Below are 24,665 nucleotides of genomic sequence, written 5' to 3' on the forward strand. Positions count from 1 at the left end.
TACGTCACCCAAACGTCACGTGCGTTTTGTTATCACACATAGTTATTTTTTAAGTTTGCTGTGACGTTGACGTTTGATTGATATTTCTTTTAATGTATATTTTAGTGTTCAGTTCTTACTTTATTTCCTGTTGAATTGTATACTTTTTACTGTCTTCTTATTAAATTTGACTTTTTTTTTGTGTAAATGGTTGACTGGTGGGGTAAACCGAAAGTACCCGACGAAAAGTCGATAGTTATTATTTTTACTTGTGTTTTTACGCACGTTTAATATTTATTATATATCTATATCTATTTTATATATTAGTACCTACCTGGTGAATTATTATGTCTGATGATGAATCGTTTCTTTCAGCATGTGACTTGTCAGCTTCTTTTCATTCCTTCAACAACAGTGTATCAGAGCCGGACACCCTCGGTTGTTGCCTTGAACGCACTTTCATAACATCCACTAAACATTTTAACGCATGTCACATCAACGCGCAAAGTATCCCTAGCCACTACAACGACCTCCTTGATTCTTTTACTTCGGACAATATTAACGCTATTCTCATTTCTGAAACTTGGCTCAAACCTACCCTCGATTCTACTTCATACAGTCTACCTGGTTTTGTGTTGCTGCGGAACGACCGCATTGGTAAACGTGGCGGAGGGGTTGCCATTTACCTCCGTAGCAATATACCATATAAAATAATTTCATCTTCTCCATCTCAGTTTTCGGGTTCTATGGAATATTTAGTGTTAGAAATAAATATAGGAGGGACAAAGGCCGTGCTGGGTGTAGTGTACTGTCCACCTAACACTGACTATTTCTTGGAACTTGAGACTCTTTTTACCTCTCTTAGCATGGATTACGAACATCAGATAATCATGGGCGATTTCAATACTGACCTTTTAAAGAACAATCTTAGGACGCGTAAACTTACTGCCATCATAGAGTCTGCCGATCTCTCTGTGCTTCCCCTTTTGCCTACTCACCATAATATTGACACAGCTGACTCGTGGTTAGACCTTATTATCGTCGCATGCATGGACCGCGTGAACATGGTTGGCCAGCTCCCCGCTCCAGGTTTTTCACATCACGATCTTGTCTTTGTAAGCTATCGTCTTCGACCTCCTAAGCCGCAGCGTGTAACTATCCAACTCCGCAGTTTTGCCAGACTAGACGTGCAAGCCTTACAGACCGATGCGCGCGCGGTGGACTGGTCGGCGACGTTGTTAGCTCCATCTGTTGATGAAGCGGTGGCGGCCCTTAACTCGTCAGTTCTTAAACTTTTCAATATCCATGCACCCGTGCGCACAGTAAGACTGAAGAGGCCGCCAGCGCCGTGGATCACGCGAGACGTTCGTGTTGCGATGACTAGGCGAGATCGAGCTTTTCGTAAATTTAAACGCGATCGCTGCGAGGAGAATTGGTGCCAATTTAAGGCTGCCAGAAATAAATGCAACCAGATGGTAAGAGCAGCTAAACGTAAATTTATCCACCATAACATTGCCATGTCATCACCGGCTGACACGTGGAAATTTTTAAAATCAATCGGTATAGTTAAGTCTCCGGCTAAATTAACATCTTCAGCTTTTTCTGTAGACGATCTAAATTCTCATTTTGCAAAATCATCTTCTTTAGATTCTGTTACTAAAATAAATAGTATTGCTGAAATTAGTGCCCTGCCTTGCCTTACCACACACACTTTCTGTCTTACCCCAGCCACAGATGAGGAAATTAGAAAAGTGATAATTTCTATTAAATCGAATGCTGTTGGCCATGATGATGTAAGTAGGACTATGATCACTTCCATTTTAGAATGTATTCTCCCGGTTATAACGCACGTTATTAACTTTTCCATGTCATCTGGGGTTTTTCCTTCGCTGTGGCGTCACGCCCATGTCATTCCACTTCCAAAAGTTTCCAACCCCAGTGCTCTCAAAGATTTTCGGCCCATTTCTATTCTTCCTTTTCTTTCAAAAATATTAGAAGCAATAGTCCATAAACAACTGTCTACTTACATCCACTCCAACCAACTGCTTACTTCACTCCAGTCCGGTTTTCGTCGTGGCCACAGTACTTCCACCGCTTTGCTGAAAGTGGTCGATGATGTGAGACTCGGTATGGACTCTTCGTTGTTAACAGTGTTAGTTCTTATCGATTTCTCAAATGCATTTAATGCTGTCAATCATGATCTGTTACTGGCCACTCTCAGGCACTTGAATGTATCTGCATCTGTGGCTGGGTGGTTTTCTTCGTATCTGGAGGACCGCCGACAGATGGTTCGTGCTGACCGTATGACTTCTGACTGGTGCACGATTACATCTGGAGTTCCACAAGGGGGAATCCTATCACCTCTTCTCTTCTCTATTTTTATCAATCTCGTTACTACTAAATTAAAATGCTCTTACCATCTGTATGCTGATGACTTGCAGCTTTACACAACAGCAGGTGTAAAAGATTTGGATCAGGCCATTGCTGAAATTAACATGGACCTGAACCACATTTCCACTTGGTCACATTGCTTTGGCATCACAGTTAACCCAGCAAAATGCCAGGCTATATTACTCGGCAGCCCCCGCCTACTCTCTGGGGTGAACACGGCTGACTTGGTGCCGGTTCTCTTCGAGCAAGAAGTTATACCTTTTGTGTCGCAAGTGAAGAATCTGGGGCTAATAATCGACAGTGGGCTTACATGGGAACCTCAGGTGTCCGATGTTAGTCGTAGAGTGACTAACACATTGAGAGCACTCTACCGTTTTAAATATTTTCTCCCGGTCAGCACAAAAACTCTCCTCGTCCAAGCTCTTGTTCTGCCAGTACTTGATTACGCTGATGTTTGTTATTCTAATCTCACCCAAGATTCTTTGAATAAGTTAGAGCGGTTACTTAATAACTGTATTCGTTTCGTTTTTGGCCTTCGTAAGTACGACCACATCTCTTCTTTCCGTAGAATGCTCAATTGGCTTCCTATTCGAGAACGTAGGTCCCTTCGTACTTTATGTACTCTATACTCGATTCTCTTTGACCCGTCAGCCCCCGAATATCTCCGCTCGAAATTCAAATTTGATACACCACGCCCTGGCGCTGATCTTCGTTCTTCTCGTAGTTTAAGGCTTATTGTCCCTCAACATCGTACCGGTTTTATGTCCAACTCTTTTACTGTCCAGGCAATTAGACTTTGGAACTCTCTTCCTCTCTCAATTAGACAAGCACAGACCAAATTCGCATTCAAGCGCATGTTGCGCAAGTATTTCCTTGACAAAGTTTCTTCATCGTCATCTTAATGATTCACACTAGGTATAGTATAGGTATATCAATGTAAATATATATGTATGTTTATTTTTATTACGTATATATGTAAGTTTATCTTAAATATGTATAGTTTAATATTCATCTATCTATAGTTTAGGTTACAGTTTCCTTTTCCTTCTTTTTATTAAGACACTGCACCTACTTAATCTTTCTGGTTTAGCCCATTGGTTGACTGGTAGAGAATGCCCTGAGGCATTAAGTCCGCCATTTGTACCTTATTTTGTTGTGCAATAAAGATTAAATAAATAAATAAATAAAATTAATTTGATAATGCTTAGTTACCGCATTTGCTTTCAATGTTTCATTTGTTATATTGAACTTATACGTTTCAATGCAAGCAAAACGTCATTGTACTTTAATTCTTATTTCCAGTGCGGATGCCCTGTTCATCGAAATGCCTCCTCCCACGGCCTTCACCACGAGGCCCAGCTTACGGCTCGAGAGCAGAGTGTGCTCGGGGACCAACTGCACGCTGCACTTCGCTTTTGACGGTGAGTCTACAGTACCATCAACCAAAGGCGTTACTACTCCTAAGCACTACAGTTAGACCATATATTTCATTCTAAACTATACTTTTTACGCGCAAGATTCATGAGATGAAGCCATCGACGATATTTTAATGATTGCTGTAATTTTAGCATTAATATTTCTATTTGGGAATAAATTCACCTAAAGCATAGTTAACATAGTATTGGCACGCGTTTAGCGACGAATAAAAAAAATATATTTAAAAATTAAAAAAAACTGATAATCACATCTTAATTTTAATACGTCGATAACTCTATATTAGAAATTTGGTTGATCTAACTTTTTGCGTTTGTAAGTTATTGATGATGGACGTTGACCGGCGAAAATGCACTGTGAACAAATACGTGAAAAATCCCCTTGGTCTGGGTCAATGATTGCTAAATTGTTGAATTTCTAGAAAACTACTAGGCAATAATTATTGCCCACATCATTATTTCATTAAAGGACAATTAAATAATAGTGGCAAAATAATTCAAAATATCCACTCCTTTCGGTCCACACGGAATCAACAGACAAAAAAGATGGATGAAAATCTTGTTCAGAAGATGATGAATACTATTTTCAGAAAAGTCCGTAATTTTGTGCATAAACATACTGAATGATTGAAATATATGTGACACGCTATAAATTAATAAACGATCTTTTATATTCTGCAATAAAAAATATTGTTTACTTTTTTCTTTTCATTAAAAAATTAAATTCCTCCCATCGCGTACCAATTCTAAATTAACTATGCTTTATGTCTGTGGGCGCCACACAACGCAAAGATAAGATGACCTTCCAGAATCTCTAACGCTTAGAATCGATTTTTCAAGCTTTCAGGCAGGCAAGCATGGTCGCACGATAAATGATAAAACATCAGGCCGTCCCTATCGCACTATTTGTAAGTGTTGCTGCCGCTTGCCGTTCAGATGTCGTTTGACAATGCGTAAAACTATGAGCAAGATATATAAGAGCCGACATAATTTTCAGGTCCGGCGCACAACACGTTGACGCTATGGTCGCACTCAGGTCCCATCGTGGCGTGGTCGTTCGACGCGACCACCGACCCGTCGTTCGTACAAAATGGCCGCCCCGCCTACAACATCGTGCAGGCCTCCGCTACCTACAGCGATCCCTACGACACGCAGTACTTCTGGATTACTCTAGAAGTAAGTTGACCAATCCCAGGTCCGGCTCATAACACGTTGACGCTATGGTCGCACTCGGGTCCCATCGTGGCGTGATCGTTCGACGCGACCACGGACTCGTCGTTCGTACAAAATGGCCGCCCCTCATATTAACATCGTGCAGGCCTCTGCTACCTACTGCAATCCCTACGACACACAGTACTTCTAGATCACTTTGAAGGTACGTTGTTTACTTAGGTTTAGGTTCTTTCATCAAATTGTAAATATTTGTCGAATAATGTAGGTACTCTGTGGAACGTGATGATTGGATTGGTTTGTTATCTCATCTCTTATCTCTCTATCTCAAAACTTTTTCAAAATCATAATCCCATGCGCAGCTTGTTACAGCTTTATTATAGGTAGGTAACCCCAGCTGCAAAATGTTACCTCTTTATAAAGAGGAGTCCCCATGCAATTTTGCAGCTCCCTAATATCCTAATTTAAAAAGTGGAGACTTCTAGTCACCCTTATTGCTCGGTACATTAAACTCCTCAATATAGATAAAGGTTTTATTCAGGCATTTTTAAAGCGACTGTACATTTCCATTTACAGGTGCCAGTGGAGCAGCAATCTCAGCCACTGCTCGACATAGCGCAGCACGCTCACATGAAGCAGCATCCTGAACTCTTCACGCGCGAGTACCAGCAGCTACTCGACGCCGTGCCAGACTACTTCAACATCGACAGCTCGATCTCCATACGGAATAACTACGCTTTCTAGTTTACCGAGCGTTTCTTACTTTTAATTCAAACGAGTCAGTAAACGTGTAGAAATATCTACGAGTGTCAGTACTGACCGTAATGCCAAGCATTTTAACAATGGGAGCTAGCCCTCAATTAAAGACAATATGGCCTTTAAACATTATAAAGAATAAGTATCGTTTCTCTTTTGTTGCAAAACGAATACTAGCAGAATTCCAAAGATTTATTGATTGTGTTCGTGCATTTATAGCTACTAGCTATTATAAATGCAACCATCGCTCGTACTCTAAGCAAGTCAACTAGCTGTATACTATATTGCTATTGAACCGTTTGCAGATATAAACTGAAATAGATACTAAAGAAAAAGCGATCAAGCCCACTGGTGGCGAAGCCGGGTCTCCAGCTAACGCGGCTGACGTGTTCCACCGCTACACCACCCCGCGGCGGTCGGTCGGGTTACTACTTAAAAAAAACAAATCAAAAAATATTTAATAAAATAATTTGATTTGTTCCCTACATCGTTTGCAGATACCTACATGTAATTATTCTTATTGATTCGGTTGTGATATATTAATCAATAATGAAATTATGACCTTTAGGCCCACTTGCACCAATCACTTAAGAGGGCTTTCGTGTGAAAAACAGTGAAATCGCAACCGAGCGCTTGATCATACCGTGTGTGGTATCAAAAACCTGTGGGATCCCGCGACCCGAAAACTCGTTTAGTCGTTGTCTCCCGCCGGCGCATATCTGTGCCGCGAAAATTTGCACCCTTGTTTCCCGGCAACTGCGCGATTGCGGAATTCCGTATTTCCCAAGGTTTTTTGACCCTTTACGAGTGTACGACTTATGTGTTGTTTTTCGCTTGTAAGACAGAAGTGTTTATAAATAGTTAAGAGTAATGTATATCATTATAAAGAGGAAGAATTGAACTTTCAGTTGATGTGCGTAAAATAATTCAATAGCGCCCAAATTATTCTAAATACCTTATGAATTCCAGAGAAAGAAGGAAAATGAGACCTAGGTGACTAAATGTACTAAAATAAAAGAGTTTTATAATCTAAATGCATTTGTATGCTATTAATCCGCCGGCCAATAATATATTCTAACATCAAGTATAAAAAACACATAACAATACCTTTGAAAACATCTTTATATTTTTACTTCAAAATTGCGCGATCCGCAACGGCCATGATCCCGGTAACAGAGAGCGATTGTTCACTACTTTGTAATCACTTTGTAACAAATGAAACATTGTTGGATCCGCTCTGTTTTTATTATTTTGCATGGATAATATAATTAAGAACTTAAAATAAGGTAAGTAAATAACAATGGAAATAATAAAAACCATATTTTTGATGGAAAATATAATCACTTTGTAACGGACAACGTACTTTAGACCCAACTTTGATTTGCGGTTTTTACACAGAAAACGCACTATAATAACAAATTATTGTATTTAGTATTAATCTATAAAGAATAAATATATAAAAAACAACTATTAATTACTGTTTGCTAAGCAAAATCCCAGTAATATTCACTAAGTCAACACGGTAACGCGGAAGTTGCTCTACGCACGGAGGTCCAACTTTAACTGGTCATGGCTTGTTTTGTTTCTATGGGAGTGAGTGGATGTTTGGAACCATTCTTTCCGGAGCTTTATTAGGAATCGAATGAAACTTATTCCAATGGAATTTGAGTCGTATAATTTTAGAAATAAAGTTTTAAATAGAATGAGATATTCGGGCTCAAATTTGTGGCGTGGGAAACATAGGTGTACGAATTCGCGGACACATATGTGCGCCACTGGGAGTTGACGGAAACTAGGATTTTCAAGGACGCGGGAAACCTGGTAAAATTATTTACGGCTCATATCTGTGCCATCGGGATCCCACAGGTTAAGGGCTTTGCGAGTAGTTTACAAATATATATCACATTATAGGACTTTTTCTACTTGGTCTAACAAAATATGAGAAAATGTCCAAAACTGGTAATAATCGTACCGGTGAAGGCTCGTTTTCAAAAAATTGACAAAAATAAATAATAGCAATTTATAATCACTAAGGCGTAACAGCAATTTAAGTAAACGTTGCAGATTAATTAAGTAAAAAATTATTTCGATGTGATGTAGATTTTCAAAGAAATTGTCACTTAATTTTAGGTAATTTCTGAAAAAAATTGAATTCATCTTAGCCTCGTTTACTCTTTTTTAAAACCTTATAATCAAAATGTAGTCTGAGAAGTTTGCAGTACACGAATACAGGGAATACAGGGTATACGAATTATAAATTGACTTGTTTTAGTAATAAAAATTGTCCAAATTTTACAAATAAGATCGACTAATTCAGCTCTATACGTGAGTTTTTCTAAACGTGCATTAGAGAAAAAATCATAATTAATTTAGTGACTTGGTTTTCAAAAATCCAGTCTTATAAAAATCAAGATAATAAGATGCTCTAACTGAAATTTGAATTAAATAAATCTATTCGATAACGGAAAGTGTAGATTTCACCGACTAAAACTATAAATTTTACATTATTTTGACGTTTTATTTGAAAGCAGCCTTAACTCAGGGTTAGTGGGCTGTCATCTGTCAAATTCCTTATAAAATGGTGGGTTAACCCTCTATTTTAGTTGATGCAAGTGGCCCTAACTGTGTGACAAGTAAATTTAAGAAAGTTGCTCAAATTAGACTTTTATGCCGGTAATATTAGGGGGGGTAATAAGCCTGAACAAAAGATTTTTCTGCTCCTGCAATGCGGTCTGAATATTATTTGAACTTTGTGCAAGATATTTCTAGACTATTAATACTAGTAATCATGAAAAACCTCATGACTATTTATTTGCAGTAGCAAATTCACAAGATTTTTTTAATGGTTAAGTCATTGTTAAGAAAGGCCACTTTGAGTCAATTACACGAATTTGGGAACCAAAATCGTTGTAAATTGTTTTTAAACATATCGTCGTGAAGAGTTAGAGTGGCTAAAATCGTTTAGACCGACTCTCATCATCATCCCCCTTGCGTTATCCCGGCATTTGCCACGGCTCATGGGAGCCTGGGGTCCGCTTTGACAAATAATCCCAAGATTTGGCGTAGGCACTAGTTTTAGACCGACTCTATTACACTAAAAATATTAGCTAGGGATATAGTCAGACCACGCTAAGATTGCTGCAATTTTGATAGTCATAATTTTACAGGTTATAACATCCCTGCAAACTTAGCTTGGTCGGACTCTGGGTACATGCATGTATGTACGTTTCTTTCCTTTAGAAACTTTTTAATTTATAAATGGTGTTTTCGCCAACTACCTTTGATTTTTATTTGATAACTTTGAACTGACTATACCATTGTTTTCCAGTTTTGATAAGACATTTTTAGTACAGATAGTTGCGTAGCTGTTCACAAAAACCAGTGATTTATCACCAGTGACACTTGATAAGATAGTCTCGAAGTATCCGGATTGGAATAGCACTACTAAAATGTTGTTTATTCATTTTAAAGGTGTTGTTGAGAAATTCTGGATAGTCAATGGAATGATTGGATGATATTTTACATATGCGCTAGCATAGCTTCCTCTGTCTATGCAGAATCGTGTCAAATTTTTGATGTAATGGAATAGTGTGCCCTGGAAGGCAATATTTAGCAAAATTAATGAAATAAACACTAGCGATAAGGGAAAGCTATGATGGCGTCTATGCACACCTTTGGCAGTTGCCAACCCAATTATTATAAGGGAAATGTGACAATAAAAGTCTAAAGAACTTTAATAAGCTTTTTATTTCAATCTTCAGTCTTTATAATTTGAATCAAATGACCATTTCATAGATATAAGGCGACAATTAAATCATCTCTACGAGACCATTTAATTGCAATGCATTTCGAGACCACATTAAATGCATACATAAAACAAAATTGTACGCTTACAACTACATTTGTATACTTATTTACAGGGTCAAGTAACAATAAAAACACGATTTAGAATTTATTTAAATTTATTTGAGATCTGTACATTTTGCCTGCAGTTCTGGCCCATCAGCCAAAGGCGGACACAAAGCATTTGTCCCTGTCACACTAATAGTATGACAGGGACAGATGTTTTATGCCGACTGAAAAGCGCCGAAACTGAAGGCATTTTGAAATAACAACAATATAGTGAACATAATCGTTTATTGAACAGCGGTTACATGTGGAAGCAACTATGCATTACATCTGTTCGCCTACTGCAACACTCCCGTGTTGACGTAATGTCGATTGCCTAATTAAACTTATATTAGAAAATTGCATTCCCATAATGCTTTTATAAGAAAATCAAAGTCTTAAAGTCTAACATGGTGACATCACTAAATAATAGTCCAATAGTCCCTGCATATCAAATTATATGTAGATATTACCTAATTGCACGTTTTGTTGATAGTTAATTTACTAATACAACGCAACCTTCTGGACAAGAAATTAAATCGATGTAACTCTATGTAACGTTATAAACTAAATATGCAGTGCTGTGTCAGTCATCTCAACAAAAACAAGAGTGCTTTAAAATGTGTAGGTAGCAGTCAAGCGAAAATCGAAAATAAACATACAATTCTTCTACATGAACTAACGTTTAGTAGATTTGTCCAGAAAAAAGACACGTTGTAGGCTTATAAATGCAGCTTTTATCATAACACCTACTGGGCCCGATGATGGCAATGAAAATACGAATTATAATTTAAATTGCTGCTACAATTCATAGCAAAACATATAATGTGGTATAGCAACTATTAAAAAGTGTTATAATCAATGTACTGCTTGTTATGCAGACACAAACAAATATTCACTTTTTAAATTACATAATATAAACATGCTTACTTCATATTGTTAGTACTCATGTAAAACTAGATACAACGAATTGTTGGATGAAATATAAACTAAGGAATTATTTTGCACCAGTAACAGTTATCTAAATAAACTTTATTTTATTTGTTATTTATTAAATTTTGCCTGAAGTATAATTAAAAACGTCAAGCAATCATATTTGTTAAATAAAAGTAGTTATAATCTTCAATATACTGACTAATTAATGAACAAGTTAAAAATATTAATACAATAGGCTACTTGACCCTTTTTCAAAGTATGTCTTATATTATTAATTACTGTCTAATTAAACGAAAAAAAATAGTATTTATTACGACTTAAAAAGCCGCAAAAAAATTATTTAAAGTTTACTTTTACGTGATCAGGCAAAAACAACATCAGCCATATTAATCTATAGAATATCTATGACATGACGTCAGTATATTTAGAAAAAATATTTTTCTACTCCAGCACTTAAATCTGTCAATTAGATTATTGTCAGCGCCTTTACGACTTTGTCGGCGTAACTGATTTAAATAGCCATGCCAAATGCAGCGGACGCACAGACAGTCAGACATGGCAAGTCTATACGGATTCATTGTTGACTACGGAACCCCATAAAGTCTGACCGGATTTGATCCGACTTTGCTACAGTATTAAAAATATTATATTGTTAACATTTTAATTGCGATTAAGTAGAAATGGGAATGGGATATCTATGAAATCCATCCCAAAAAATATAAAGATCCTCTCTAAAAAGCGTCCAAAATATTGATTAATTTCTAAATACGATATAGACGTTATATAATAAAGTAATAGTTGCATAACCAACGCATTTTCTAATGAAAGCGAATACCATTTACGCCTAACAAATTACAAGGCTCAACTGTCACAACAGCCACACCTCTACCCCAAGTCGATATCGGCATATAAAAATTACCTGCACTTCACTCCCCGCTAAGGTCTTGAGCCTGGTGTCGGTGATGCCGTGCGGCAGGTTGGAGACGTCGGCCACGAGGCCGGACTCCTCTTCGAGCAGGCGGTCGTCGTCGGAGCCGCTCTCGTACTCCACCTCGGGCTCGTCGCGCTTGAGCACGATGCGCGGCTTGTCGGAGCCGATGGCGGTGCGCACCGCGCGGCTGAAGATGCCCGGGTTGGGCTTGCTCGGGTCGCTCGCCTCGATGCGAGAGAACACAGACTTCTCTTTTGTTTGGGTCACTTTGCGTTGGAGGACGACGCGGCGAGTGAACGACTTGGATTTGTCCTCCTCTTTCTCTTTTTCAGGCTGTGAAATTGAAAGTTTACAATCAGACAAGCTTCGATTAAGATTCGTTAAAGACCTGTACTGAATAGTGAATTAGTAACTTACCTCTTTGTTTTCAAATATTATTCTTTGTCGAGATTTATTTGTACTCGGTTCTGTCACTGGTTTTGGCTGAAATAAAAAACACAGTTCAAAAAGTTACCCAAACTGATTTAAATATTGTAATATTTTTTGTTTATTATGAGCAGAGATCAGACAATTGGGCGTCATTTATGAAATTTACCTTAACAACTTTTTTCTGGGGAGTCTCAGTGTCAATTTTGGTAGAGCTTGTCACAGCAGGTTTCTTAGCTGGAGGAGATTTTTCTGCAAAAAAAAAAAATATTATGGTTAGATAAAGATTAGAACAATGCCTATTTTGTGACTTGTGATACTTTATGCTGTAGGCAAGGAATTTCTAGACAACTTTTTCCGTTAATATATTCTCAATAGTAAAAAACATACACACAAATGGTTAGAGCAGGTGTTACCAAGATGATTTAAGTAGCATCTGTGTCAACAGAGGATAAATTATACAAAATAAACAAAAAATTATACCTCTCCTCTTCTTGGGCTTCTCCTCTTCGAAGACGATCTTCTGTCGAGGCGGCCGCGGCGGCAGTTTGGAACGAAGGTCCACCGCCGGCTTGGGCGGCGCCACCTCCGCTCTGCACACAATCACAAAATGTTAATGGGCCATACAGATCATAGGATAAATTAAGGATTAATTAATAGGAGGCAATCCTTACTATAGAGTACTATCCTTACTATAGAGTAAGGATTGCCTCTCCTGTGGACATGGCTAATGTCGAGGAAATTTAATTAAAAGTACTTTCTTACAGGCGGACGATGTTTTTTTAGAATTATGGGATGCCTATGTGCCAGAGTCCTCCTTACATAATAATGAAAACGTCTTTCAAGCGCACTATCTAACCGAGAGTCGTGAAATGCATGGACTCGATACATGACTATTCCCTTTCCGCGCAGACTCAAAGGGTTTGCTTTATAGTTATATTCAGCACACAAAACTTGTTGCTGGGACTCACTTCTTAGGTTTCTCCTTGAAGCGGCCGCTGTCTTCATCGTCACTGAGCATGTCATCGATATCACCGAGAAGGAAGGCTAAATCATCGTCTTCGCTGCACCGCCTCTCCTTGGTCTTGTCGGGCAAAGGTGGAGTCAGAGCACGCTCGGGCGACACGCGGGGAGGCGTTAGGTTTTCTGTAAGTAATTAAGATTCATCAATACAATGACATGTCACAATAAGTTTCACCACAGCAAGTGCTTAAGGCTCTCTTGATTCTTCGAAAACGGATGAGAAAGTTGCATTTTATCGACAAGAATGCAAAGAACTTTCATACAGTTTTTAACTTGATGTCCTAAGATGGCTGATTGATCTTATTCCACTTCGCGAATCACTTGCTACGCTCGCGGTTCAGTATTTGAATCTTTCGCTTGCTCGAGTATCAATATTAGCACGTGCCGTTAAAAAACATCTAACTGTTAATTTATGGAATTCTAAAATATCTCTTATAGGGCCGGTTGCACCAACCCGTCTGTCACCGTTAAAGCATTCGTAAAATTTTATTGTATGGGAAGTTCCATAGAACTCTGCTGCGTGACGATGATGTGCCTGTCAAATATGGTTGTTGCAACTGGTCCTTAGTCTAACTATATTTATGTATCAGCAAGGCTAGCACATGATCGGCACGACACTATCTCACCGCGACGGATGGTCTATGTCACAGCGACATAAATATATAATTGTATATATATTGTTGTCTGAGTACACAAGCCATCTTGAGCTTACCGTGGGGCTCAGTCAATCTGTGTAAGAATGTCCTATAATATTTATTTATTTATAATATATAATCTCGAGTCAGCCAGTCATGTGCTAGCCCTGCATGGAAGTGAGTCACTTACCGCATGTGGAATTGACTTCCGCCACCTCTTCCTTCACCGGTGACCGGTCTCTCTTCACTTCAGGTTTTTCCTTCCGCTCTGGAGAAGCCCGGGTAGTGTCTGGCTTGTCTACCTCTGGGCTTATAGTTGAAGGTTTCTCGGGAGATGCGGCAGGTTTACTTTCTGGCTTTGGATCAGACTTGGGATCTTTGGCTTCGTTGCGTTCGCGCTCTCTGGAAAATTACAATTTGTCAGTTCTAATGAACACAAGTTAAATTATAATTTATTGAAAATATTTCAACTTGTGCTGTCTTAAAGTAGTCACACTACTATGTATATAAATTAAAACCGAAATAAATTACACATATGAAAGAAAAAGTGACCAAGTCCTCTGGTGCCTGAGGCTGGAATCGAACCAGCGTATTCTCCAATCGCGGGAGATGCCTCTTTATCCGCTCGGCCAACCAGGTCACAGCTGTCGAGGTCGAAATTATCTCTCATATGAGTAATCTATACAAGGACTCGTAGCCTCCTCTGTCCATCCCTAGGGTAGAACGGTATGGTTCTTGCCCCCCGTGTGAACCAAACTCAGGTTGGTTTCGACACAGCTCGAGAGATGGCGCTGCTAAATCAATTCTAATGAACACAAGTTAAATTATAATCTATTGGCACCAGAGGACTTGGTCACTTTTTCTTTCATATGTGTAATTTATTTCGGTTTTAATTTGTCAGTTACCTACATATGGTTATAGCCTGGTGTCTACATCTCTCTTACCCACAGGACATAAACCACCACTATGTTATGGGGTATAATATAACAAACTATTGTCCCGGATTTGTAAGTTCACATTTTTGACACATTTGTTTTGAAGTATGTTGCGATGTGGCTAAGACGTATAGTTTGCCAAATCTAACGATTAATTTCGAATTGGTTGAATCGATTAGGCCCTATGTACAAGGAGGCGCTTAAACAAATATACGATTTCTATCAACTTACTGAAATGTCATTTGAATCGAAATGACAGACTGCCATAGCACTAGTTTAAAAATAAAAAATAATGATAAATGACATAATAAGTAAATCCTGCGTGATAAATTAATATCGTAAAATACTCACTAACGAAGATCCACAAAAATGTAACATGTGCTAGATTATGTTTACAGTAAGCGAAATATTGTTTTTAAGTACTTGATTTTTTTTTACATATTATTACAGGATTTTATTTAAAATTTCATTAGGTTGCGCGAGTTTACATTTTGTGGACGCTGTCATGTGTCAAAAAGAGGTTCTTACAAATCTGGGAAAATAGTAGCAATTGATTTAGAAAGCCACTCATTATTTTTTTTGCAGGCAATAGTGAAGTTGCGATTGGGACTGCCAAAATTAAATATCTAAAAGAAATGTGGAACAAACAGAAATGGTAAACTACATATACACGGGACTGCACAATACTGCACCAATTATTTATTCTTTACAATTAATTTTTCCTTATTGCAGATGTACTGCAGCGTAGGTACACACATACGCGGTGCTAGAACTCGTCGCATGCCAGTTTAGTTGCATTTCGCTATTGGATTGGTGTGCGCGTGAGCGCGTGACCTAAATTGAAGGTATTTCAACAGTCCGAATGCGAGTTCGCGCATCACCTAAATGAGCCTTATGGCCGCTGTACACATGTGGCCAACGGTTCCACCAACCCTTGGTGGAACCCCTTGGCCAAGATAAGAGCCGCTGTTTACGCATTTGCGAACCAATCACTTGGCATTGGCTCTTCACGAAAGCTGGACGTGGAATGGAAAAGGCTAGGAAATTCTAGGTCATTTACGTTGTCAGCAAAATTTGATTAAAAAATAATAAATAACCCCGTAGTAAAATTAAATTATTTGAAATATTGGGTTGGTAAGAAAGTAATGAGCGAATCATAACCAATATTGTAATTTTTATTTAATTTATTATTTTAATTATTTATCAAAAATATAACGGCCTTCGTTATCTACTACTTGTCTCCATCGTTCTGGTAAAGAATGAATAGCATCGGCGAAGAAGTTCTTAGGTTTAGATTCAAAAAACTCAGCTATGTACTGTCGTAGATGGGCTTGATCATCGAACTTTTTTTCATTCAAGGCATTGCTTAGCGATCTGAACAATGCGTAATCCGTAGGTGCCAAGTCTGGAGAGTACGGTGGATGAGGTATCACTTTCCAACCTAGCTCCAATAGCTTTAGCCGAGTCACTTTTGCAATGTGTGGGCGAGTATTGTCGTGTAAGAAAAAAACTTTAGCATGCTGTGGACGATTCTGACAGATTTTTTGGTTTAAATTTTCAAGCTGATTACAGTATACTGATGCGGTAACAGTCATTCCACTTGGTAGGAGTTCCCAGTGAATAATACCATGAATATCCCACCAAACGAACAGCATAACTTTTTTCGGGTGAGGCTCTGTTTTTGGTGCCTCTATTCCTTTTTCGTTTGGAGCTAGCCACTGACGTTTGCGTGTGTGATTTATATATAAGACCCATTTTTCATCTCCAGTGATAAGATGGTCCAACCAGTTGAATTTGCGGCGAAAAGACAGAAGTTGTATGCAGATATCGGCACGGCGGTTTAGTTGATCTCTATCAAGTTCGTGCGGTATCCAAACACTGTATTTGTAGTTTTTTCCCAACTCGTGTAAATGTGTTTCTATGGTAACATGAGAGCAGCCTAACTCGGTAGCAAGAGTACGACTCGTTAGCCTCGGATCTCCTTCAATTAAGGTTTTTAATTTGGCTACATCAATCTTCACCGGTCGACCAGACTTAGGTTGATCTGATAATGAAAAGTCGCCACTACGAAACCGCTGGAACCATCGTTTCGCAGTGGCCTCAGACACAACTTCAGGAGCAACACGCTGACATATATTACGCACTGCTTCGGCGGCTGAATGGCCAGACTGAAATTTAATTTTAAAAATTTAAATTTTAATTCGTCCATTTTCTTCCTTATATTAGCTCGGCGACAGCTAGTGAATGACTGACGAGAAACTGTGCGACTCGCCCTTTATATACTTTCGACCATAGAAGATTCTAGAACTCTCTCAAAAATTTTATGTGGAATTCAATCGATCGCTCATTACTTTCTTACCAACCCAATATTAACAATTTTTTGAATATTCTGATAAGCACATTTATCTTTATTAGGCAATACATTTAACATTTGCAAGGTTATTTTATTTCCTAAAATCAATACTATTATTGGCATTATAGATAAACTTATTATTTTCATCAATATTTCACTACTGTCCTCTCTGACGGCTGACGACAAACTGAATGAAGCGCCAACGTGTAAACGCAGTTGGCCATTGGCGCCAAGATCCTTTGATGTGTGGACAAAAAACCGACATCAATCGGTTGGCCGGCCAGCGCTAGCGCTAACTGCCAACATACGGCCAAGTAGCCCTCTACACGCTTGGCCAAGGGGTTCCACCAAGGGTTGGTGGAACCGTTGGCCACATGTGTACAGCGGCCATTAAAAAGTCTGAACTTGTCTATACAGATTCCAAATCCAAAAACTGTTTTGGGTCTCAGTTGCCGTACCATGACTCGATACTGGATGTTATTTTGGCACCTGTTTTTGGTTAGCTTCGTTCGTTATATTCACAATTTGGTCAGTCCGGTCGGTCCCACAAGCTGAGCCAAAGTTAGCTCGCCATTAGACGGAGACCCGGCTTTACAGGCTTTACAATCCAGCTTTGTAAGTGCGTCTTGATTACCCTTATGCGATGCAACTGCGTAGTCCACCACGCACTGTCGACGTGCGTACGAGTATCAGCTTAAGATTGCGCGGTTTAGCCTTAAGCTGCCTAACGGCCCAGCCACGACATTGGTCTAAGCGCGACAGCGGTGAGCGGCAGCCATACGTGCGAATGAAAAGTCCCATCGCTGTGTCTCGCTCCAATGTATGGCCGCCGCTCACCGCTGTCGCGCTTAGACCAATGTCGTGGCTGAGCCGTAAGAGGTGATAGATGGTGCACATACTGTCATGTGGTAGACAACATGTGTCTGTCTCCAATAAAGGAATAACCCGGCTTCCGTGTCTGTGTTGAAAAATAACACTCCGTAGGCGTCAACTGGGTGGAATGGGGATAACAACTGAAAATGGCATTGCAACCCTTAGTTCCAACCATGTCTCAACACTCTCTGTCTCTAATATGTCCAAATGAATCCCATAATATAATAATAACGCGATTAATAATGCGAGCTAATTAATTTTCCCTGAATGATTTGGCAATGGGGAAGGACATATTATTTACTTATAAGTATGTAAAGATTGGGGTCGTTGACATATTTCTAACACCATAAACGTATTATCAAAGAGGATCGAGTATTATAGAGTGTTACTGTCAAAGTAAAATGTGTAATCACAGTGCATAGACTGCCATCTCTCGACACAAGCTTAAAAGTTTTGAACCTCAGTTTTGACAATTTGGCCCATATTGTTAGCTTGATATGTGTTAAAATGTCAAATATTAATATTAGCACCATCATCTAGCCGAGCGTTCCCCAAAGGTGTATAACGCCATCTAGGCCACCGTACCTGTTTCTCTACCCATATAACCATAATCTGTCGCCGTTCCTACGCAAATCCTCCTATTTTGTGTACACACAGGTCTTCGGGTCTCAATGCTTAGTCGCAGTACGGTCGACGTTTAGTCGCGGCGACCCAAATGGGGACGATTGGTAACAGGCACAAATGGTCACAGAAGTGACAGAAGTGTGCACTACGCGTGCACACATTGTTACCGTTTGGCGACTACTTTCCCAAAATCATTCGTTCATTTCATTCTTTTCAAATGGCGACTGTCAGAGACGTCAAAGTAAAAAAGAAATAAAATCATTTGACATTAAAATGTAATGGCGTAAGAATTTGTTAAAGATAAAATATTGTTTGCATTTGTAATATAATGTGGGCTAATTACCATGGCCAATTAAATTGCTCGAGTGATTTCATAAAATAAGTCTAAATTTATCAACGCGCCATCAATTTACCTCAGTTTAACCAGTAATAATATTATTGACTACTCGGTGTTTGCGTGTTATGTATATTGATTGGTGAAGTTTTAGTGCTCCGGTGCATATACTATACTGAAATAATAAAAATAATGCCTAGAAAACCAATAAAGTTGTTAAAATATGGATTAAGACGGTAATATTCCATGTAAAAAACAGTCGCCAAACGGTCGCAAAATGATCGCAGCGTACACGCGTGACCGAAAGCAGTGAATATTTATTATATTTTCAAAATGGCTTCATGTATTAATTTTTTCCAGGTATCCTCAAACTTTATAAACAATTAAATATGCCGTCGTACTCAGTTGCCCTCACTAAAGAAGATTAAAAAAAATTTGTAACGTGCGTACCGAGCTGCTGGGTTGTAAAGGATCGGGGATCATATTATTATGGTCTTCTATAGAGCAACTAGTATTTTGCGGCATTTCACAATTGACACTTGTTGAAGTAGTCGTCATTAATATTACTATCAACATTAATTTCAGCGATCTGTACTTCTTAAGTCAAGATTTTTGTATAGATAAGTGTCTACAAATTTGTAATGTTAAAGAGACATAAATAAAACGTAGTAGAGTAAATAATGTGTTTTTTTTGTAACCCAAACAAAATACTTGTAGATACGAGTGCGGAAAAGAGGAAAATCGATACGAGTAGCGATAAATTAATACACGAACGAAGGGAGTGTTTTACTTCGACACGAGTTGTGAATGTCCTTTTCGCACGTGTATCGTACGACGATTTTCAGTACCTAAATCTAAGCTAAGAGTTTCGACCAGACAAGAAATGAATCATTGCTTGATTTGCTCGCACTACTGCGTTAGAAAAAGCAGCATCTGTACTGAAAAAAAACTATCATTGCGCAACAGAAATTCTATTAATATCACAGTAAATACTCTATTTCATTTGATTCCTACTTTTATTGTGTAAAGCAACACTACACTTCATTTTTATCAATAAGAATTAAAAATTATATATTTAATACATTAAGTAACTATAAAGTGCTTATCTATTTGTATTATCATTCTGCACTTTTCTTAACTTTCCCACATTTCTATAAAATGTCGAAGAGTGCTTAAATGGTCGTCGTCGTTTATTATTATTTAATTCGCTCATATTTAAATGATTCAAAGCAACCAGTCCACAACTTCACAAGACAGTTTGAGAAACCTTCGTATTTCAGATTGTCATTTGCGGATACAGTGGTTTAGGAGCAGTTCGGTAATCAGACCTACACATGTGTGTACAAATTCTGTCAATGTCACTGTCAGAAACCGTTCTGACAGTGACAATGACAGCCACAAATTCGTCCACATGTTGTTACCGTTATGTGTGCAAACGTCGACTAATAAAGTGTCGTTAAAAGTCATTCTGACAGTGACATTGACAGCCACAAATTCGTACACATTTTGTTACCGTAACGAGTGCACACGACGACTACATTTTGTTATTGTATCAATACGGTCGCATTGTTTGCACGACGTTACCACGCGTTATGTCACATTTGACAGTTAGTTACTGATTTGAAGATTTTGCGACTGAAATGGTTGTATGGGTAGAGCTTTAAGGTACGTTTTTTCTTAGATTTTATCCGTCTATACGGAGTTACATATTTATTGTGTATACTTGCAGGCCTAGCACATAATGGCCGCGGGAGTAGGTCGCCGCGAGATAGATGACACGTCTTTGTCTAATTGTATTAATGACATAAGGACAGGTAGTCTATCTCGCGGCGACATACTCCCGCGGCCATCATGTGCTAGGCCTGCTGGGGTGTATTTTTTTCTGTGAGCGCCTCAGTACATACCTATAATTAGGTACCTACTATAGTATTATACATATCTACCTACCAAGGACATCTTTACTCATTGTCCTAACACGTTGCTGAGTAATATAAAATAAATAAGTGCCCTTCCTTATGTCTACTGGTCTAGGCGTGGGCTTTTGAAATGAATTTCAGTGATTCATTTCATACTTCATACATGCAGTGATAAAATATATTTCTCCTCACTATAGCGAGGAAACTGCAACGCAAAAAATGCGTTTATCACTGCTTCCAGTAGTTCCACAGGTGGTAAATCATCTTTATTGCTAGATTCACCTACTTTTATCAATTTTAAACCAGTTCATTTGACTTTATTCAAGGTCAAATTACTTTACCCACTAGTGGATAAAATGCGTTTTTACCCGCTGGTATTAAAGGACAAAATACGTGTTTCCGAGCTAGTGAGGGGAAAAATATAATCTATAGCCTAATTTGGGTCTCTTAGAATTGTTTTTTGACGTTATTGAGTACATAGAGAATCTACGAAGGTAAACATTTAGATTTATACAAGCGTCATTGGTCAGAGCGCCCGTAGAGCTGGAACTTGACAGTCGGCACCCTGCTCTTCTGCCAAAACTCCTTCTTGATGAAGATTGCTAGACGTACAGTTGGAAAGCTCACGACAAAGTTATTAATTTGTGTATGATTCCAATATTTAGCGCCATCTATTGACATGAAGTTGAGTTATTAAGATAAGATTTTTTTATCAGAGCTCCGAAATAAAATAAATAATTAAAAAATTAAAAACACGACTGCAGTTTTAAAGCGAACTGAAAAGATGAAAATAATCTTTAGACATGCTGGTCAGTCAACTTGATTAATATAAAATGGAATAATGAGTGTTTAGTCAGGTTCAAAATTAGCTAAATCAAAAGTTAATCTCATGGAGGATGTCGTGACCGTACCTGGATATTTTATTTCGATTGCAGTCGGGGGACAATGGGCAAAACCTGACATGAAGGTCCCCCGACTGCAATCGAAATAAAATATCCAGGTATGGTCACGATATCCTCCATGAGATTAACTTTTGATTTAGCTAATTTTGAACCTGACTAAACACCAGTAGACAATGGGTGGAACTGATAACTGCTCCTTCAGTGACTACCTAGAAACAAGCTGAATATTGAAGATACGTAATATTTAGCCGCTTCCTTTTGGTTCAGTTTGTCTATGGAGTACCAAATTTTCGAAAGATAAGATTAGGAGCCAAAGTAAAAACCCAAAATTTCGTGTTTTTACTAATGTGAAATGTCAAACTTTCGACGAATAGGCACACATTAGAAGGCACCTTATCAGGTTTAGAAATCACAGTAATCTATAGGGTTCTGTTTTGTAGTTAAATAATCTCTTCTGTTTGTAGGTGTGTAGTTAAATAGGTATCAGGGTCGCGTTTTTATTTTATTTTCGGTAGATGTTATCATTATCAACGTATTCGTACTTAGTTCCGTGATGTATTTTAGTATTTTTAGTATTCATATAGTTTGATATAGGTAGAACATATTATTTCAGATATGGCATTTAAATATTTTTCCTTCAATATTTGTATATATTAGCAGCTATGTATGTGATTTTTGGCATATTGCTATATAAGTTGCAAAGCTACTTGACAACGGAATGAATCAAAATTTAAATATGAATCATACATATTTTTCAACGGAACTCGGTCCGATCAATAGATTTTAACGATATCGTGCTGTAATCTGATTTAGGGAGTTCAAAAATAGTCAGTTAGTGAGTGAGCGTAAGCCGTTAACACCGTACAATTAACGCTTATCGCAATCAAAATGAGCAAGGCGTACAAAAATGTAAGATGATTTGTGATTTTCTGCTAGTTTCCTAATCACTTCTTAATTAATTTGCAATGTACCGATTAACGTTGGTGCCGACACGTTTTGTAAAAACCTGTGGCCTTTGCAATTGATAATATTAATACTTTTATAACGTGAATGGAATTAGCAGTTGTCTCTTCCTTTGTCGATATCTTTTGACTGAAATGATTTAAAGTTTTTCACACAGATAATGATGCTTATGTGTATTACATTAACGTTTAAACTCTCCTATAAGCTAATCACTAGTAAGTCTGCAATCAATTCTTCAGGACAAGTGATAATTAGCGTTGCATTGATCTGCAAATACTTAATTAAGTATGGCATTAACTAGGATCATCTTTTTGAGTGCTATCTTATCCACGGCTGATATGAGCGCTGTTTTACCGCGTGCTCGAACCACCTCGAACGAAATTCTCGAACACTCAATGATGCGCTGCGCCCTTGACAATAAAACAATTAATGTAGTGTATTTACGAGTAATGTAGCAGTAAAATCAAGTCAAAGGCAGCTCCTTATCTGTGTCCTAATATGATTTTGATTTATCGTTATGGATGACAAATGATTGTGTCCCATGAAGCCATGGCAGCGGGTTAATAATACTCCATTCATTAATACGGTACCATCTGACTAATACCGCGCTACACATTCTGTCCTGGTGGAGGTATTGGTGTTTGTACTGTTCATGTACTAGTTATAATTATTATAACAACTCCAATCTGCGGGCGTAGCACACTACAGTAGAACCCGGTTAAAACGATCACGTTTAATACGATTTCCCGCATTATACGCCATTTTACGCCGGTCCCTACAATTTGAGACTCGTTTTCACACAATTTTTCACGGTTAATACGACTCGCGTCCCCGCTTAATACACCATCTAAAACCACCCACCTTGCATTACTTTACAACTTTATTTATGCGGGTGACAATAATCGGAACTAATTGTACTGTACTAATTACGCGATTCTGGCGACACCGCCACCCGTAAAGATTACTTTGTAATTTGTCGTCCTAACTCAGTGGTTAGTGCGATAGTTCGTATCTAACTATCTACCTACATACACTTCGCTCATTATCACTGCTGCGGTGTTGAGTGTCGGTGTTGTTTCTGAATTCTTTGTCCCATCTTTGGTTCAATGATGTCAAAAATAAGAAGAAAAGCATTAATGCTCCAAGAAAAAGTAACCATATTAAAAGTTTACGATGAAAAATCACAATTTTTTTCTCGTTTAATACGATTTCCCGTATAATACGCTTTTTTGGCTGGGTCCCCTCAGAATCGTTTTAAGCGAGTTCTACTGTATTTGGATAAACTTTATCGCATCAGTAGGTCCCTATCGCACTTACAAATAGTGCGAAAAGGATGGCTTGACGTTATATCGTTTATCGCGCTACCATTGTTTGCCTGTCTGTTGTGTTACAGTCGCCATGAAATATATCGGAGCAACCAAGTTGCTTTCAAATATCTGGATACGCGACACACTTATAATTGACAAGGCGTTAAGTGTAGGTAACCGAGTTCAGATATTTCTGAGCACTTCGACAGCTCCAATAATTTTGATAGTGACTGTACATCTGTACAATGTACATTACTTCATTTGAATAAGTAATGAAACACAGAGTTGGTATGCGTGTTCAGGCGAATTGCAGTCAGCTCTGATTACACATTAAACGACCTGTAATAGTCCGCTTTTGTCATGTTTAATACGTTCATGATTCAAGAATGGCCGGTATTGTTAAACATTCATTATGCTTGTTCATTACAATTACATCATTGCATGTTCACACGTATCGCTTTCATAAAATAATGTACCTAAATATAAGTAGTAAGTCATTGCTTTTATTAGTATACCTCTAGATTTCACCAACTCCCAATAGTCCTTAATCCTTATACGAGTACATTGTGTATGCTACAGGTTGTGCGGCCAAAGGCAGCATCCATTCTGTGTATTATTTAGTTCATAAGCGGGAAAGATTGACATCCAATCTGTAACGTAGGCATCTACTTGACGCCATCTTTGGAGACCACGTACACTTGGAACTTGCGTAGGCATCTGCTTAACGTAATCTTTGGAGTACACTTGGAACTTGGGCATCTGCACCACGAATCGCAGATGAATATCACACATACCTGATTGGTAACCTGTTGACAATATTTACAGTGACTTTTAAAATATTATTAGCCACGTAGATTCAGATTGCCTGGGCCTGCATACATCGGTAATGT

General features: G+C 38.3%; 3 protein-coding genes across 8 annotated transcripts in view; 2 read left to right on the forward strand and 1 right to left on the reverse strand.

The window, feature by feature from the left end:
- LOC125242421 (endoplasmic reticulum metallopeptidase 1-like) overlaps positions 1-7,711 on the forward strand; it is a 39,864-nt gene extending 32,153 nt beyond the window's left edge. For all 6 annotated transcript variants that reach the window (XM_048151236.1, XM_048151237.1, XM_048151240.1 and 3 more), the window contains 3 exons: positions 3,673-3,791; positions 4,801-4,979; positions 5,550-7,711. In XM_048151236.1, the coding sequence (XP_048007193.1) occupies positions 3,673-3,791; positions 4,801-4,979; positions 5,550-5,717 (466 nt within the window). In that variant the 3' untranslated portion in view covers positions 5,718-7,711. The remainder of the gene's footprint in view (positions 1-3,672; positions 3,792-4,800; positions 4,980-5,549) is intronic.
- A 3,482-nt stretch (positions 7,712-11,193) lies between these two features.
- LOC125242423 (neurofilament heavy polypeptide-like) overlaps positions 11,194-24,665 on the reverse strand; it is a 49,195-nt gene continuing 35,723 nt past the window's right edge. The window contains exons 2-7 of the mRNA XM_048151244.1: positions 13,759-13,970; positions 12,882-13,056; positions 12,394-12,503; positions 12,080-12,162; positions 11,902-11,967; positions 11,194-11,817 (exon numbers count right to left, since the gene is read on the reverse strand). Coding sequence (XP_048007201.1) covers positions 11,422-11,817; positions 11,902-11,967; positions 12,080-12,162; positions 12,394-12,503; positions 12,882-13,056; positions 13,759-13,970 — 1,042 coding nt within the window. The 3' untranslated portion in view covers positions 11,194-11,421. The remainder of the gene's footprint in view (positions 11,818-11,901; positions 11,968-12,079; positions 12,163-12,393; positions 12,504-12,881; positions 13,057-13,758; positions 13,971-24,665) is intronic.
- LOC125242422 (endoplasmic reticulum metallopeptidase 1-like) overlaps positions 22,361-24,665 on the forward strand; it is a 135,659-nt gene continuing 133,354 nt past the window's right edge. The window contains exon 1 of the mRNA XM_048151243.1: positions 22,361-22,414. Coding sequence (XP_048007200.1) covers positions 22,394-22,414 — 21 coding nt within the window. The 5' untranslated portion in view covers positions 22,361-22,393. The remainder of the gene's footprint in view (positions 22,415-24,665) is intronic.

This window comes from Leguminivora glycinivorella, chromosome 2 (assembly GCF_023078275.1).
Source record: "Leguminivora glycinivorella isolate SPB_JAAS2020 chromosome 2, LegGlyc_1.1, whole genome shotgun sequence".
In the NCBI taxonomy this organism is placed as follows: Eukaryota; Metazoa; Arthropoda; class Insecta; order Lepidoptera; family Tortricidae; genus Leguminivora; species Leguminivora glycinivorella.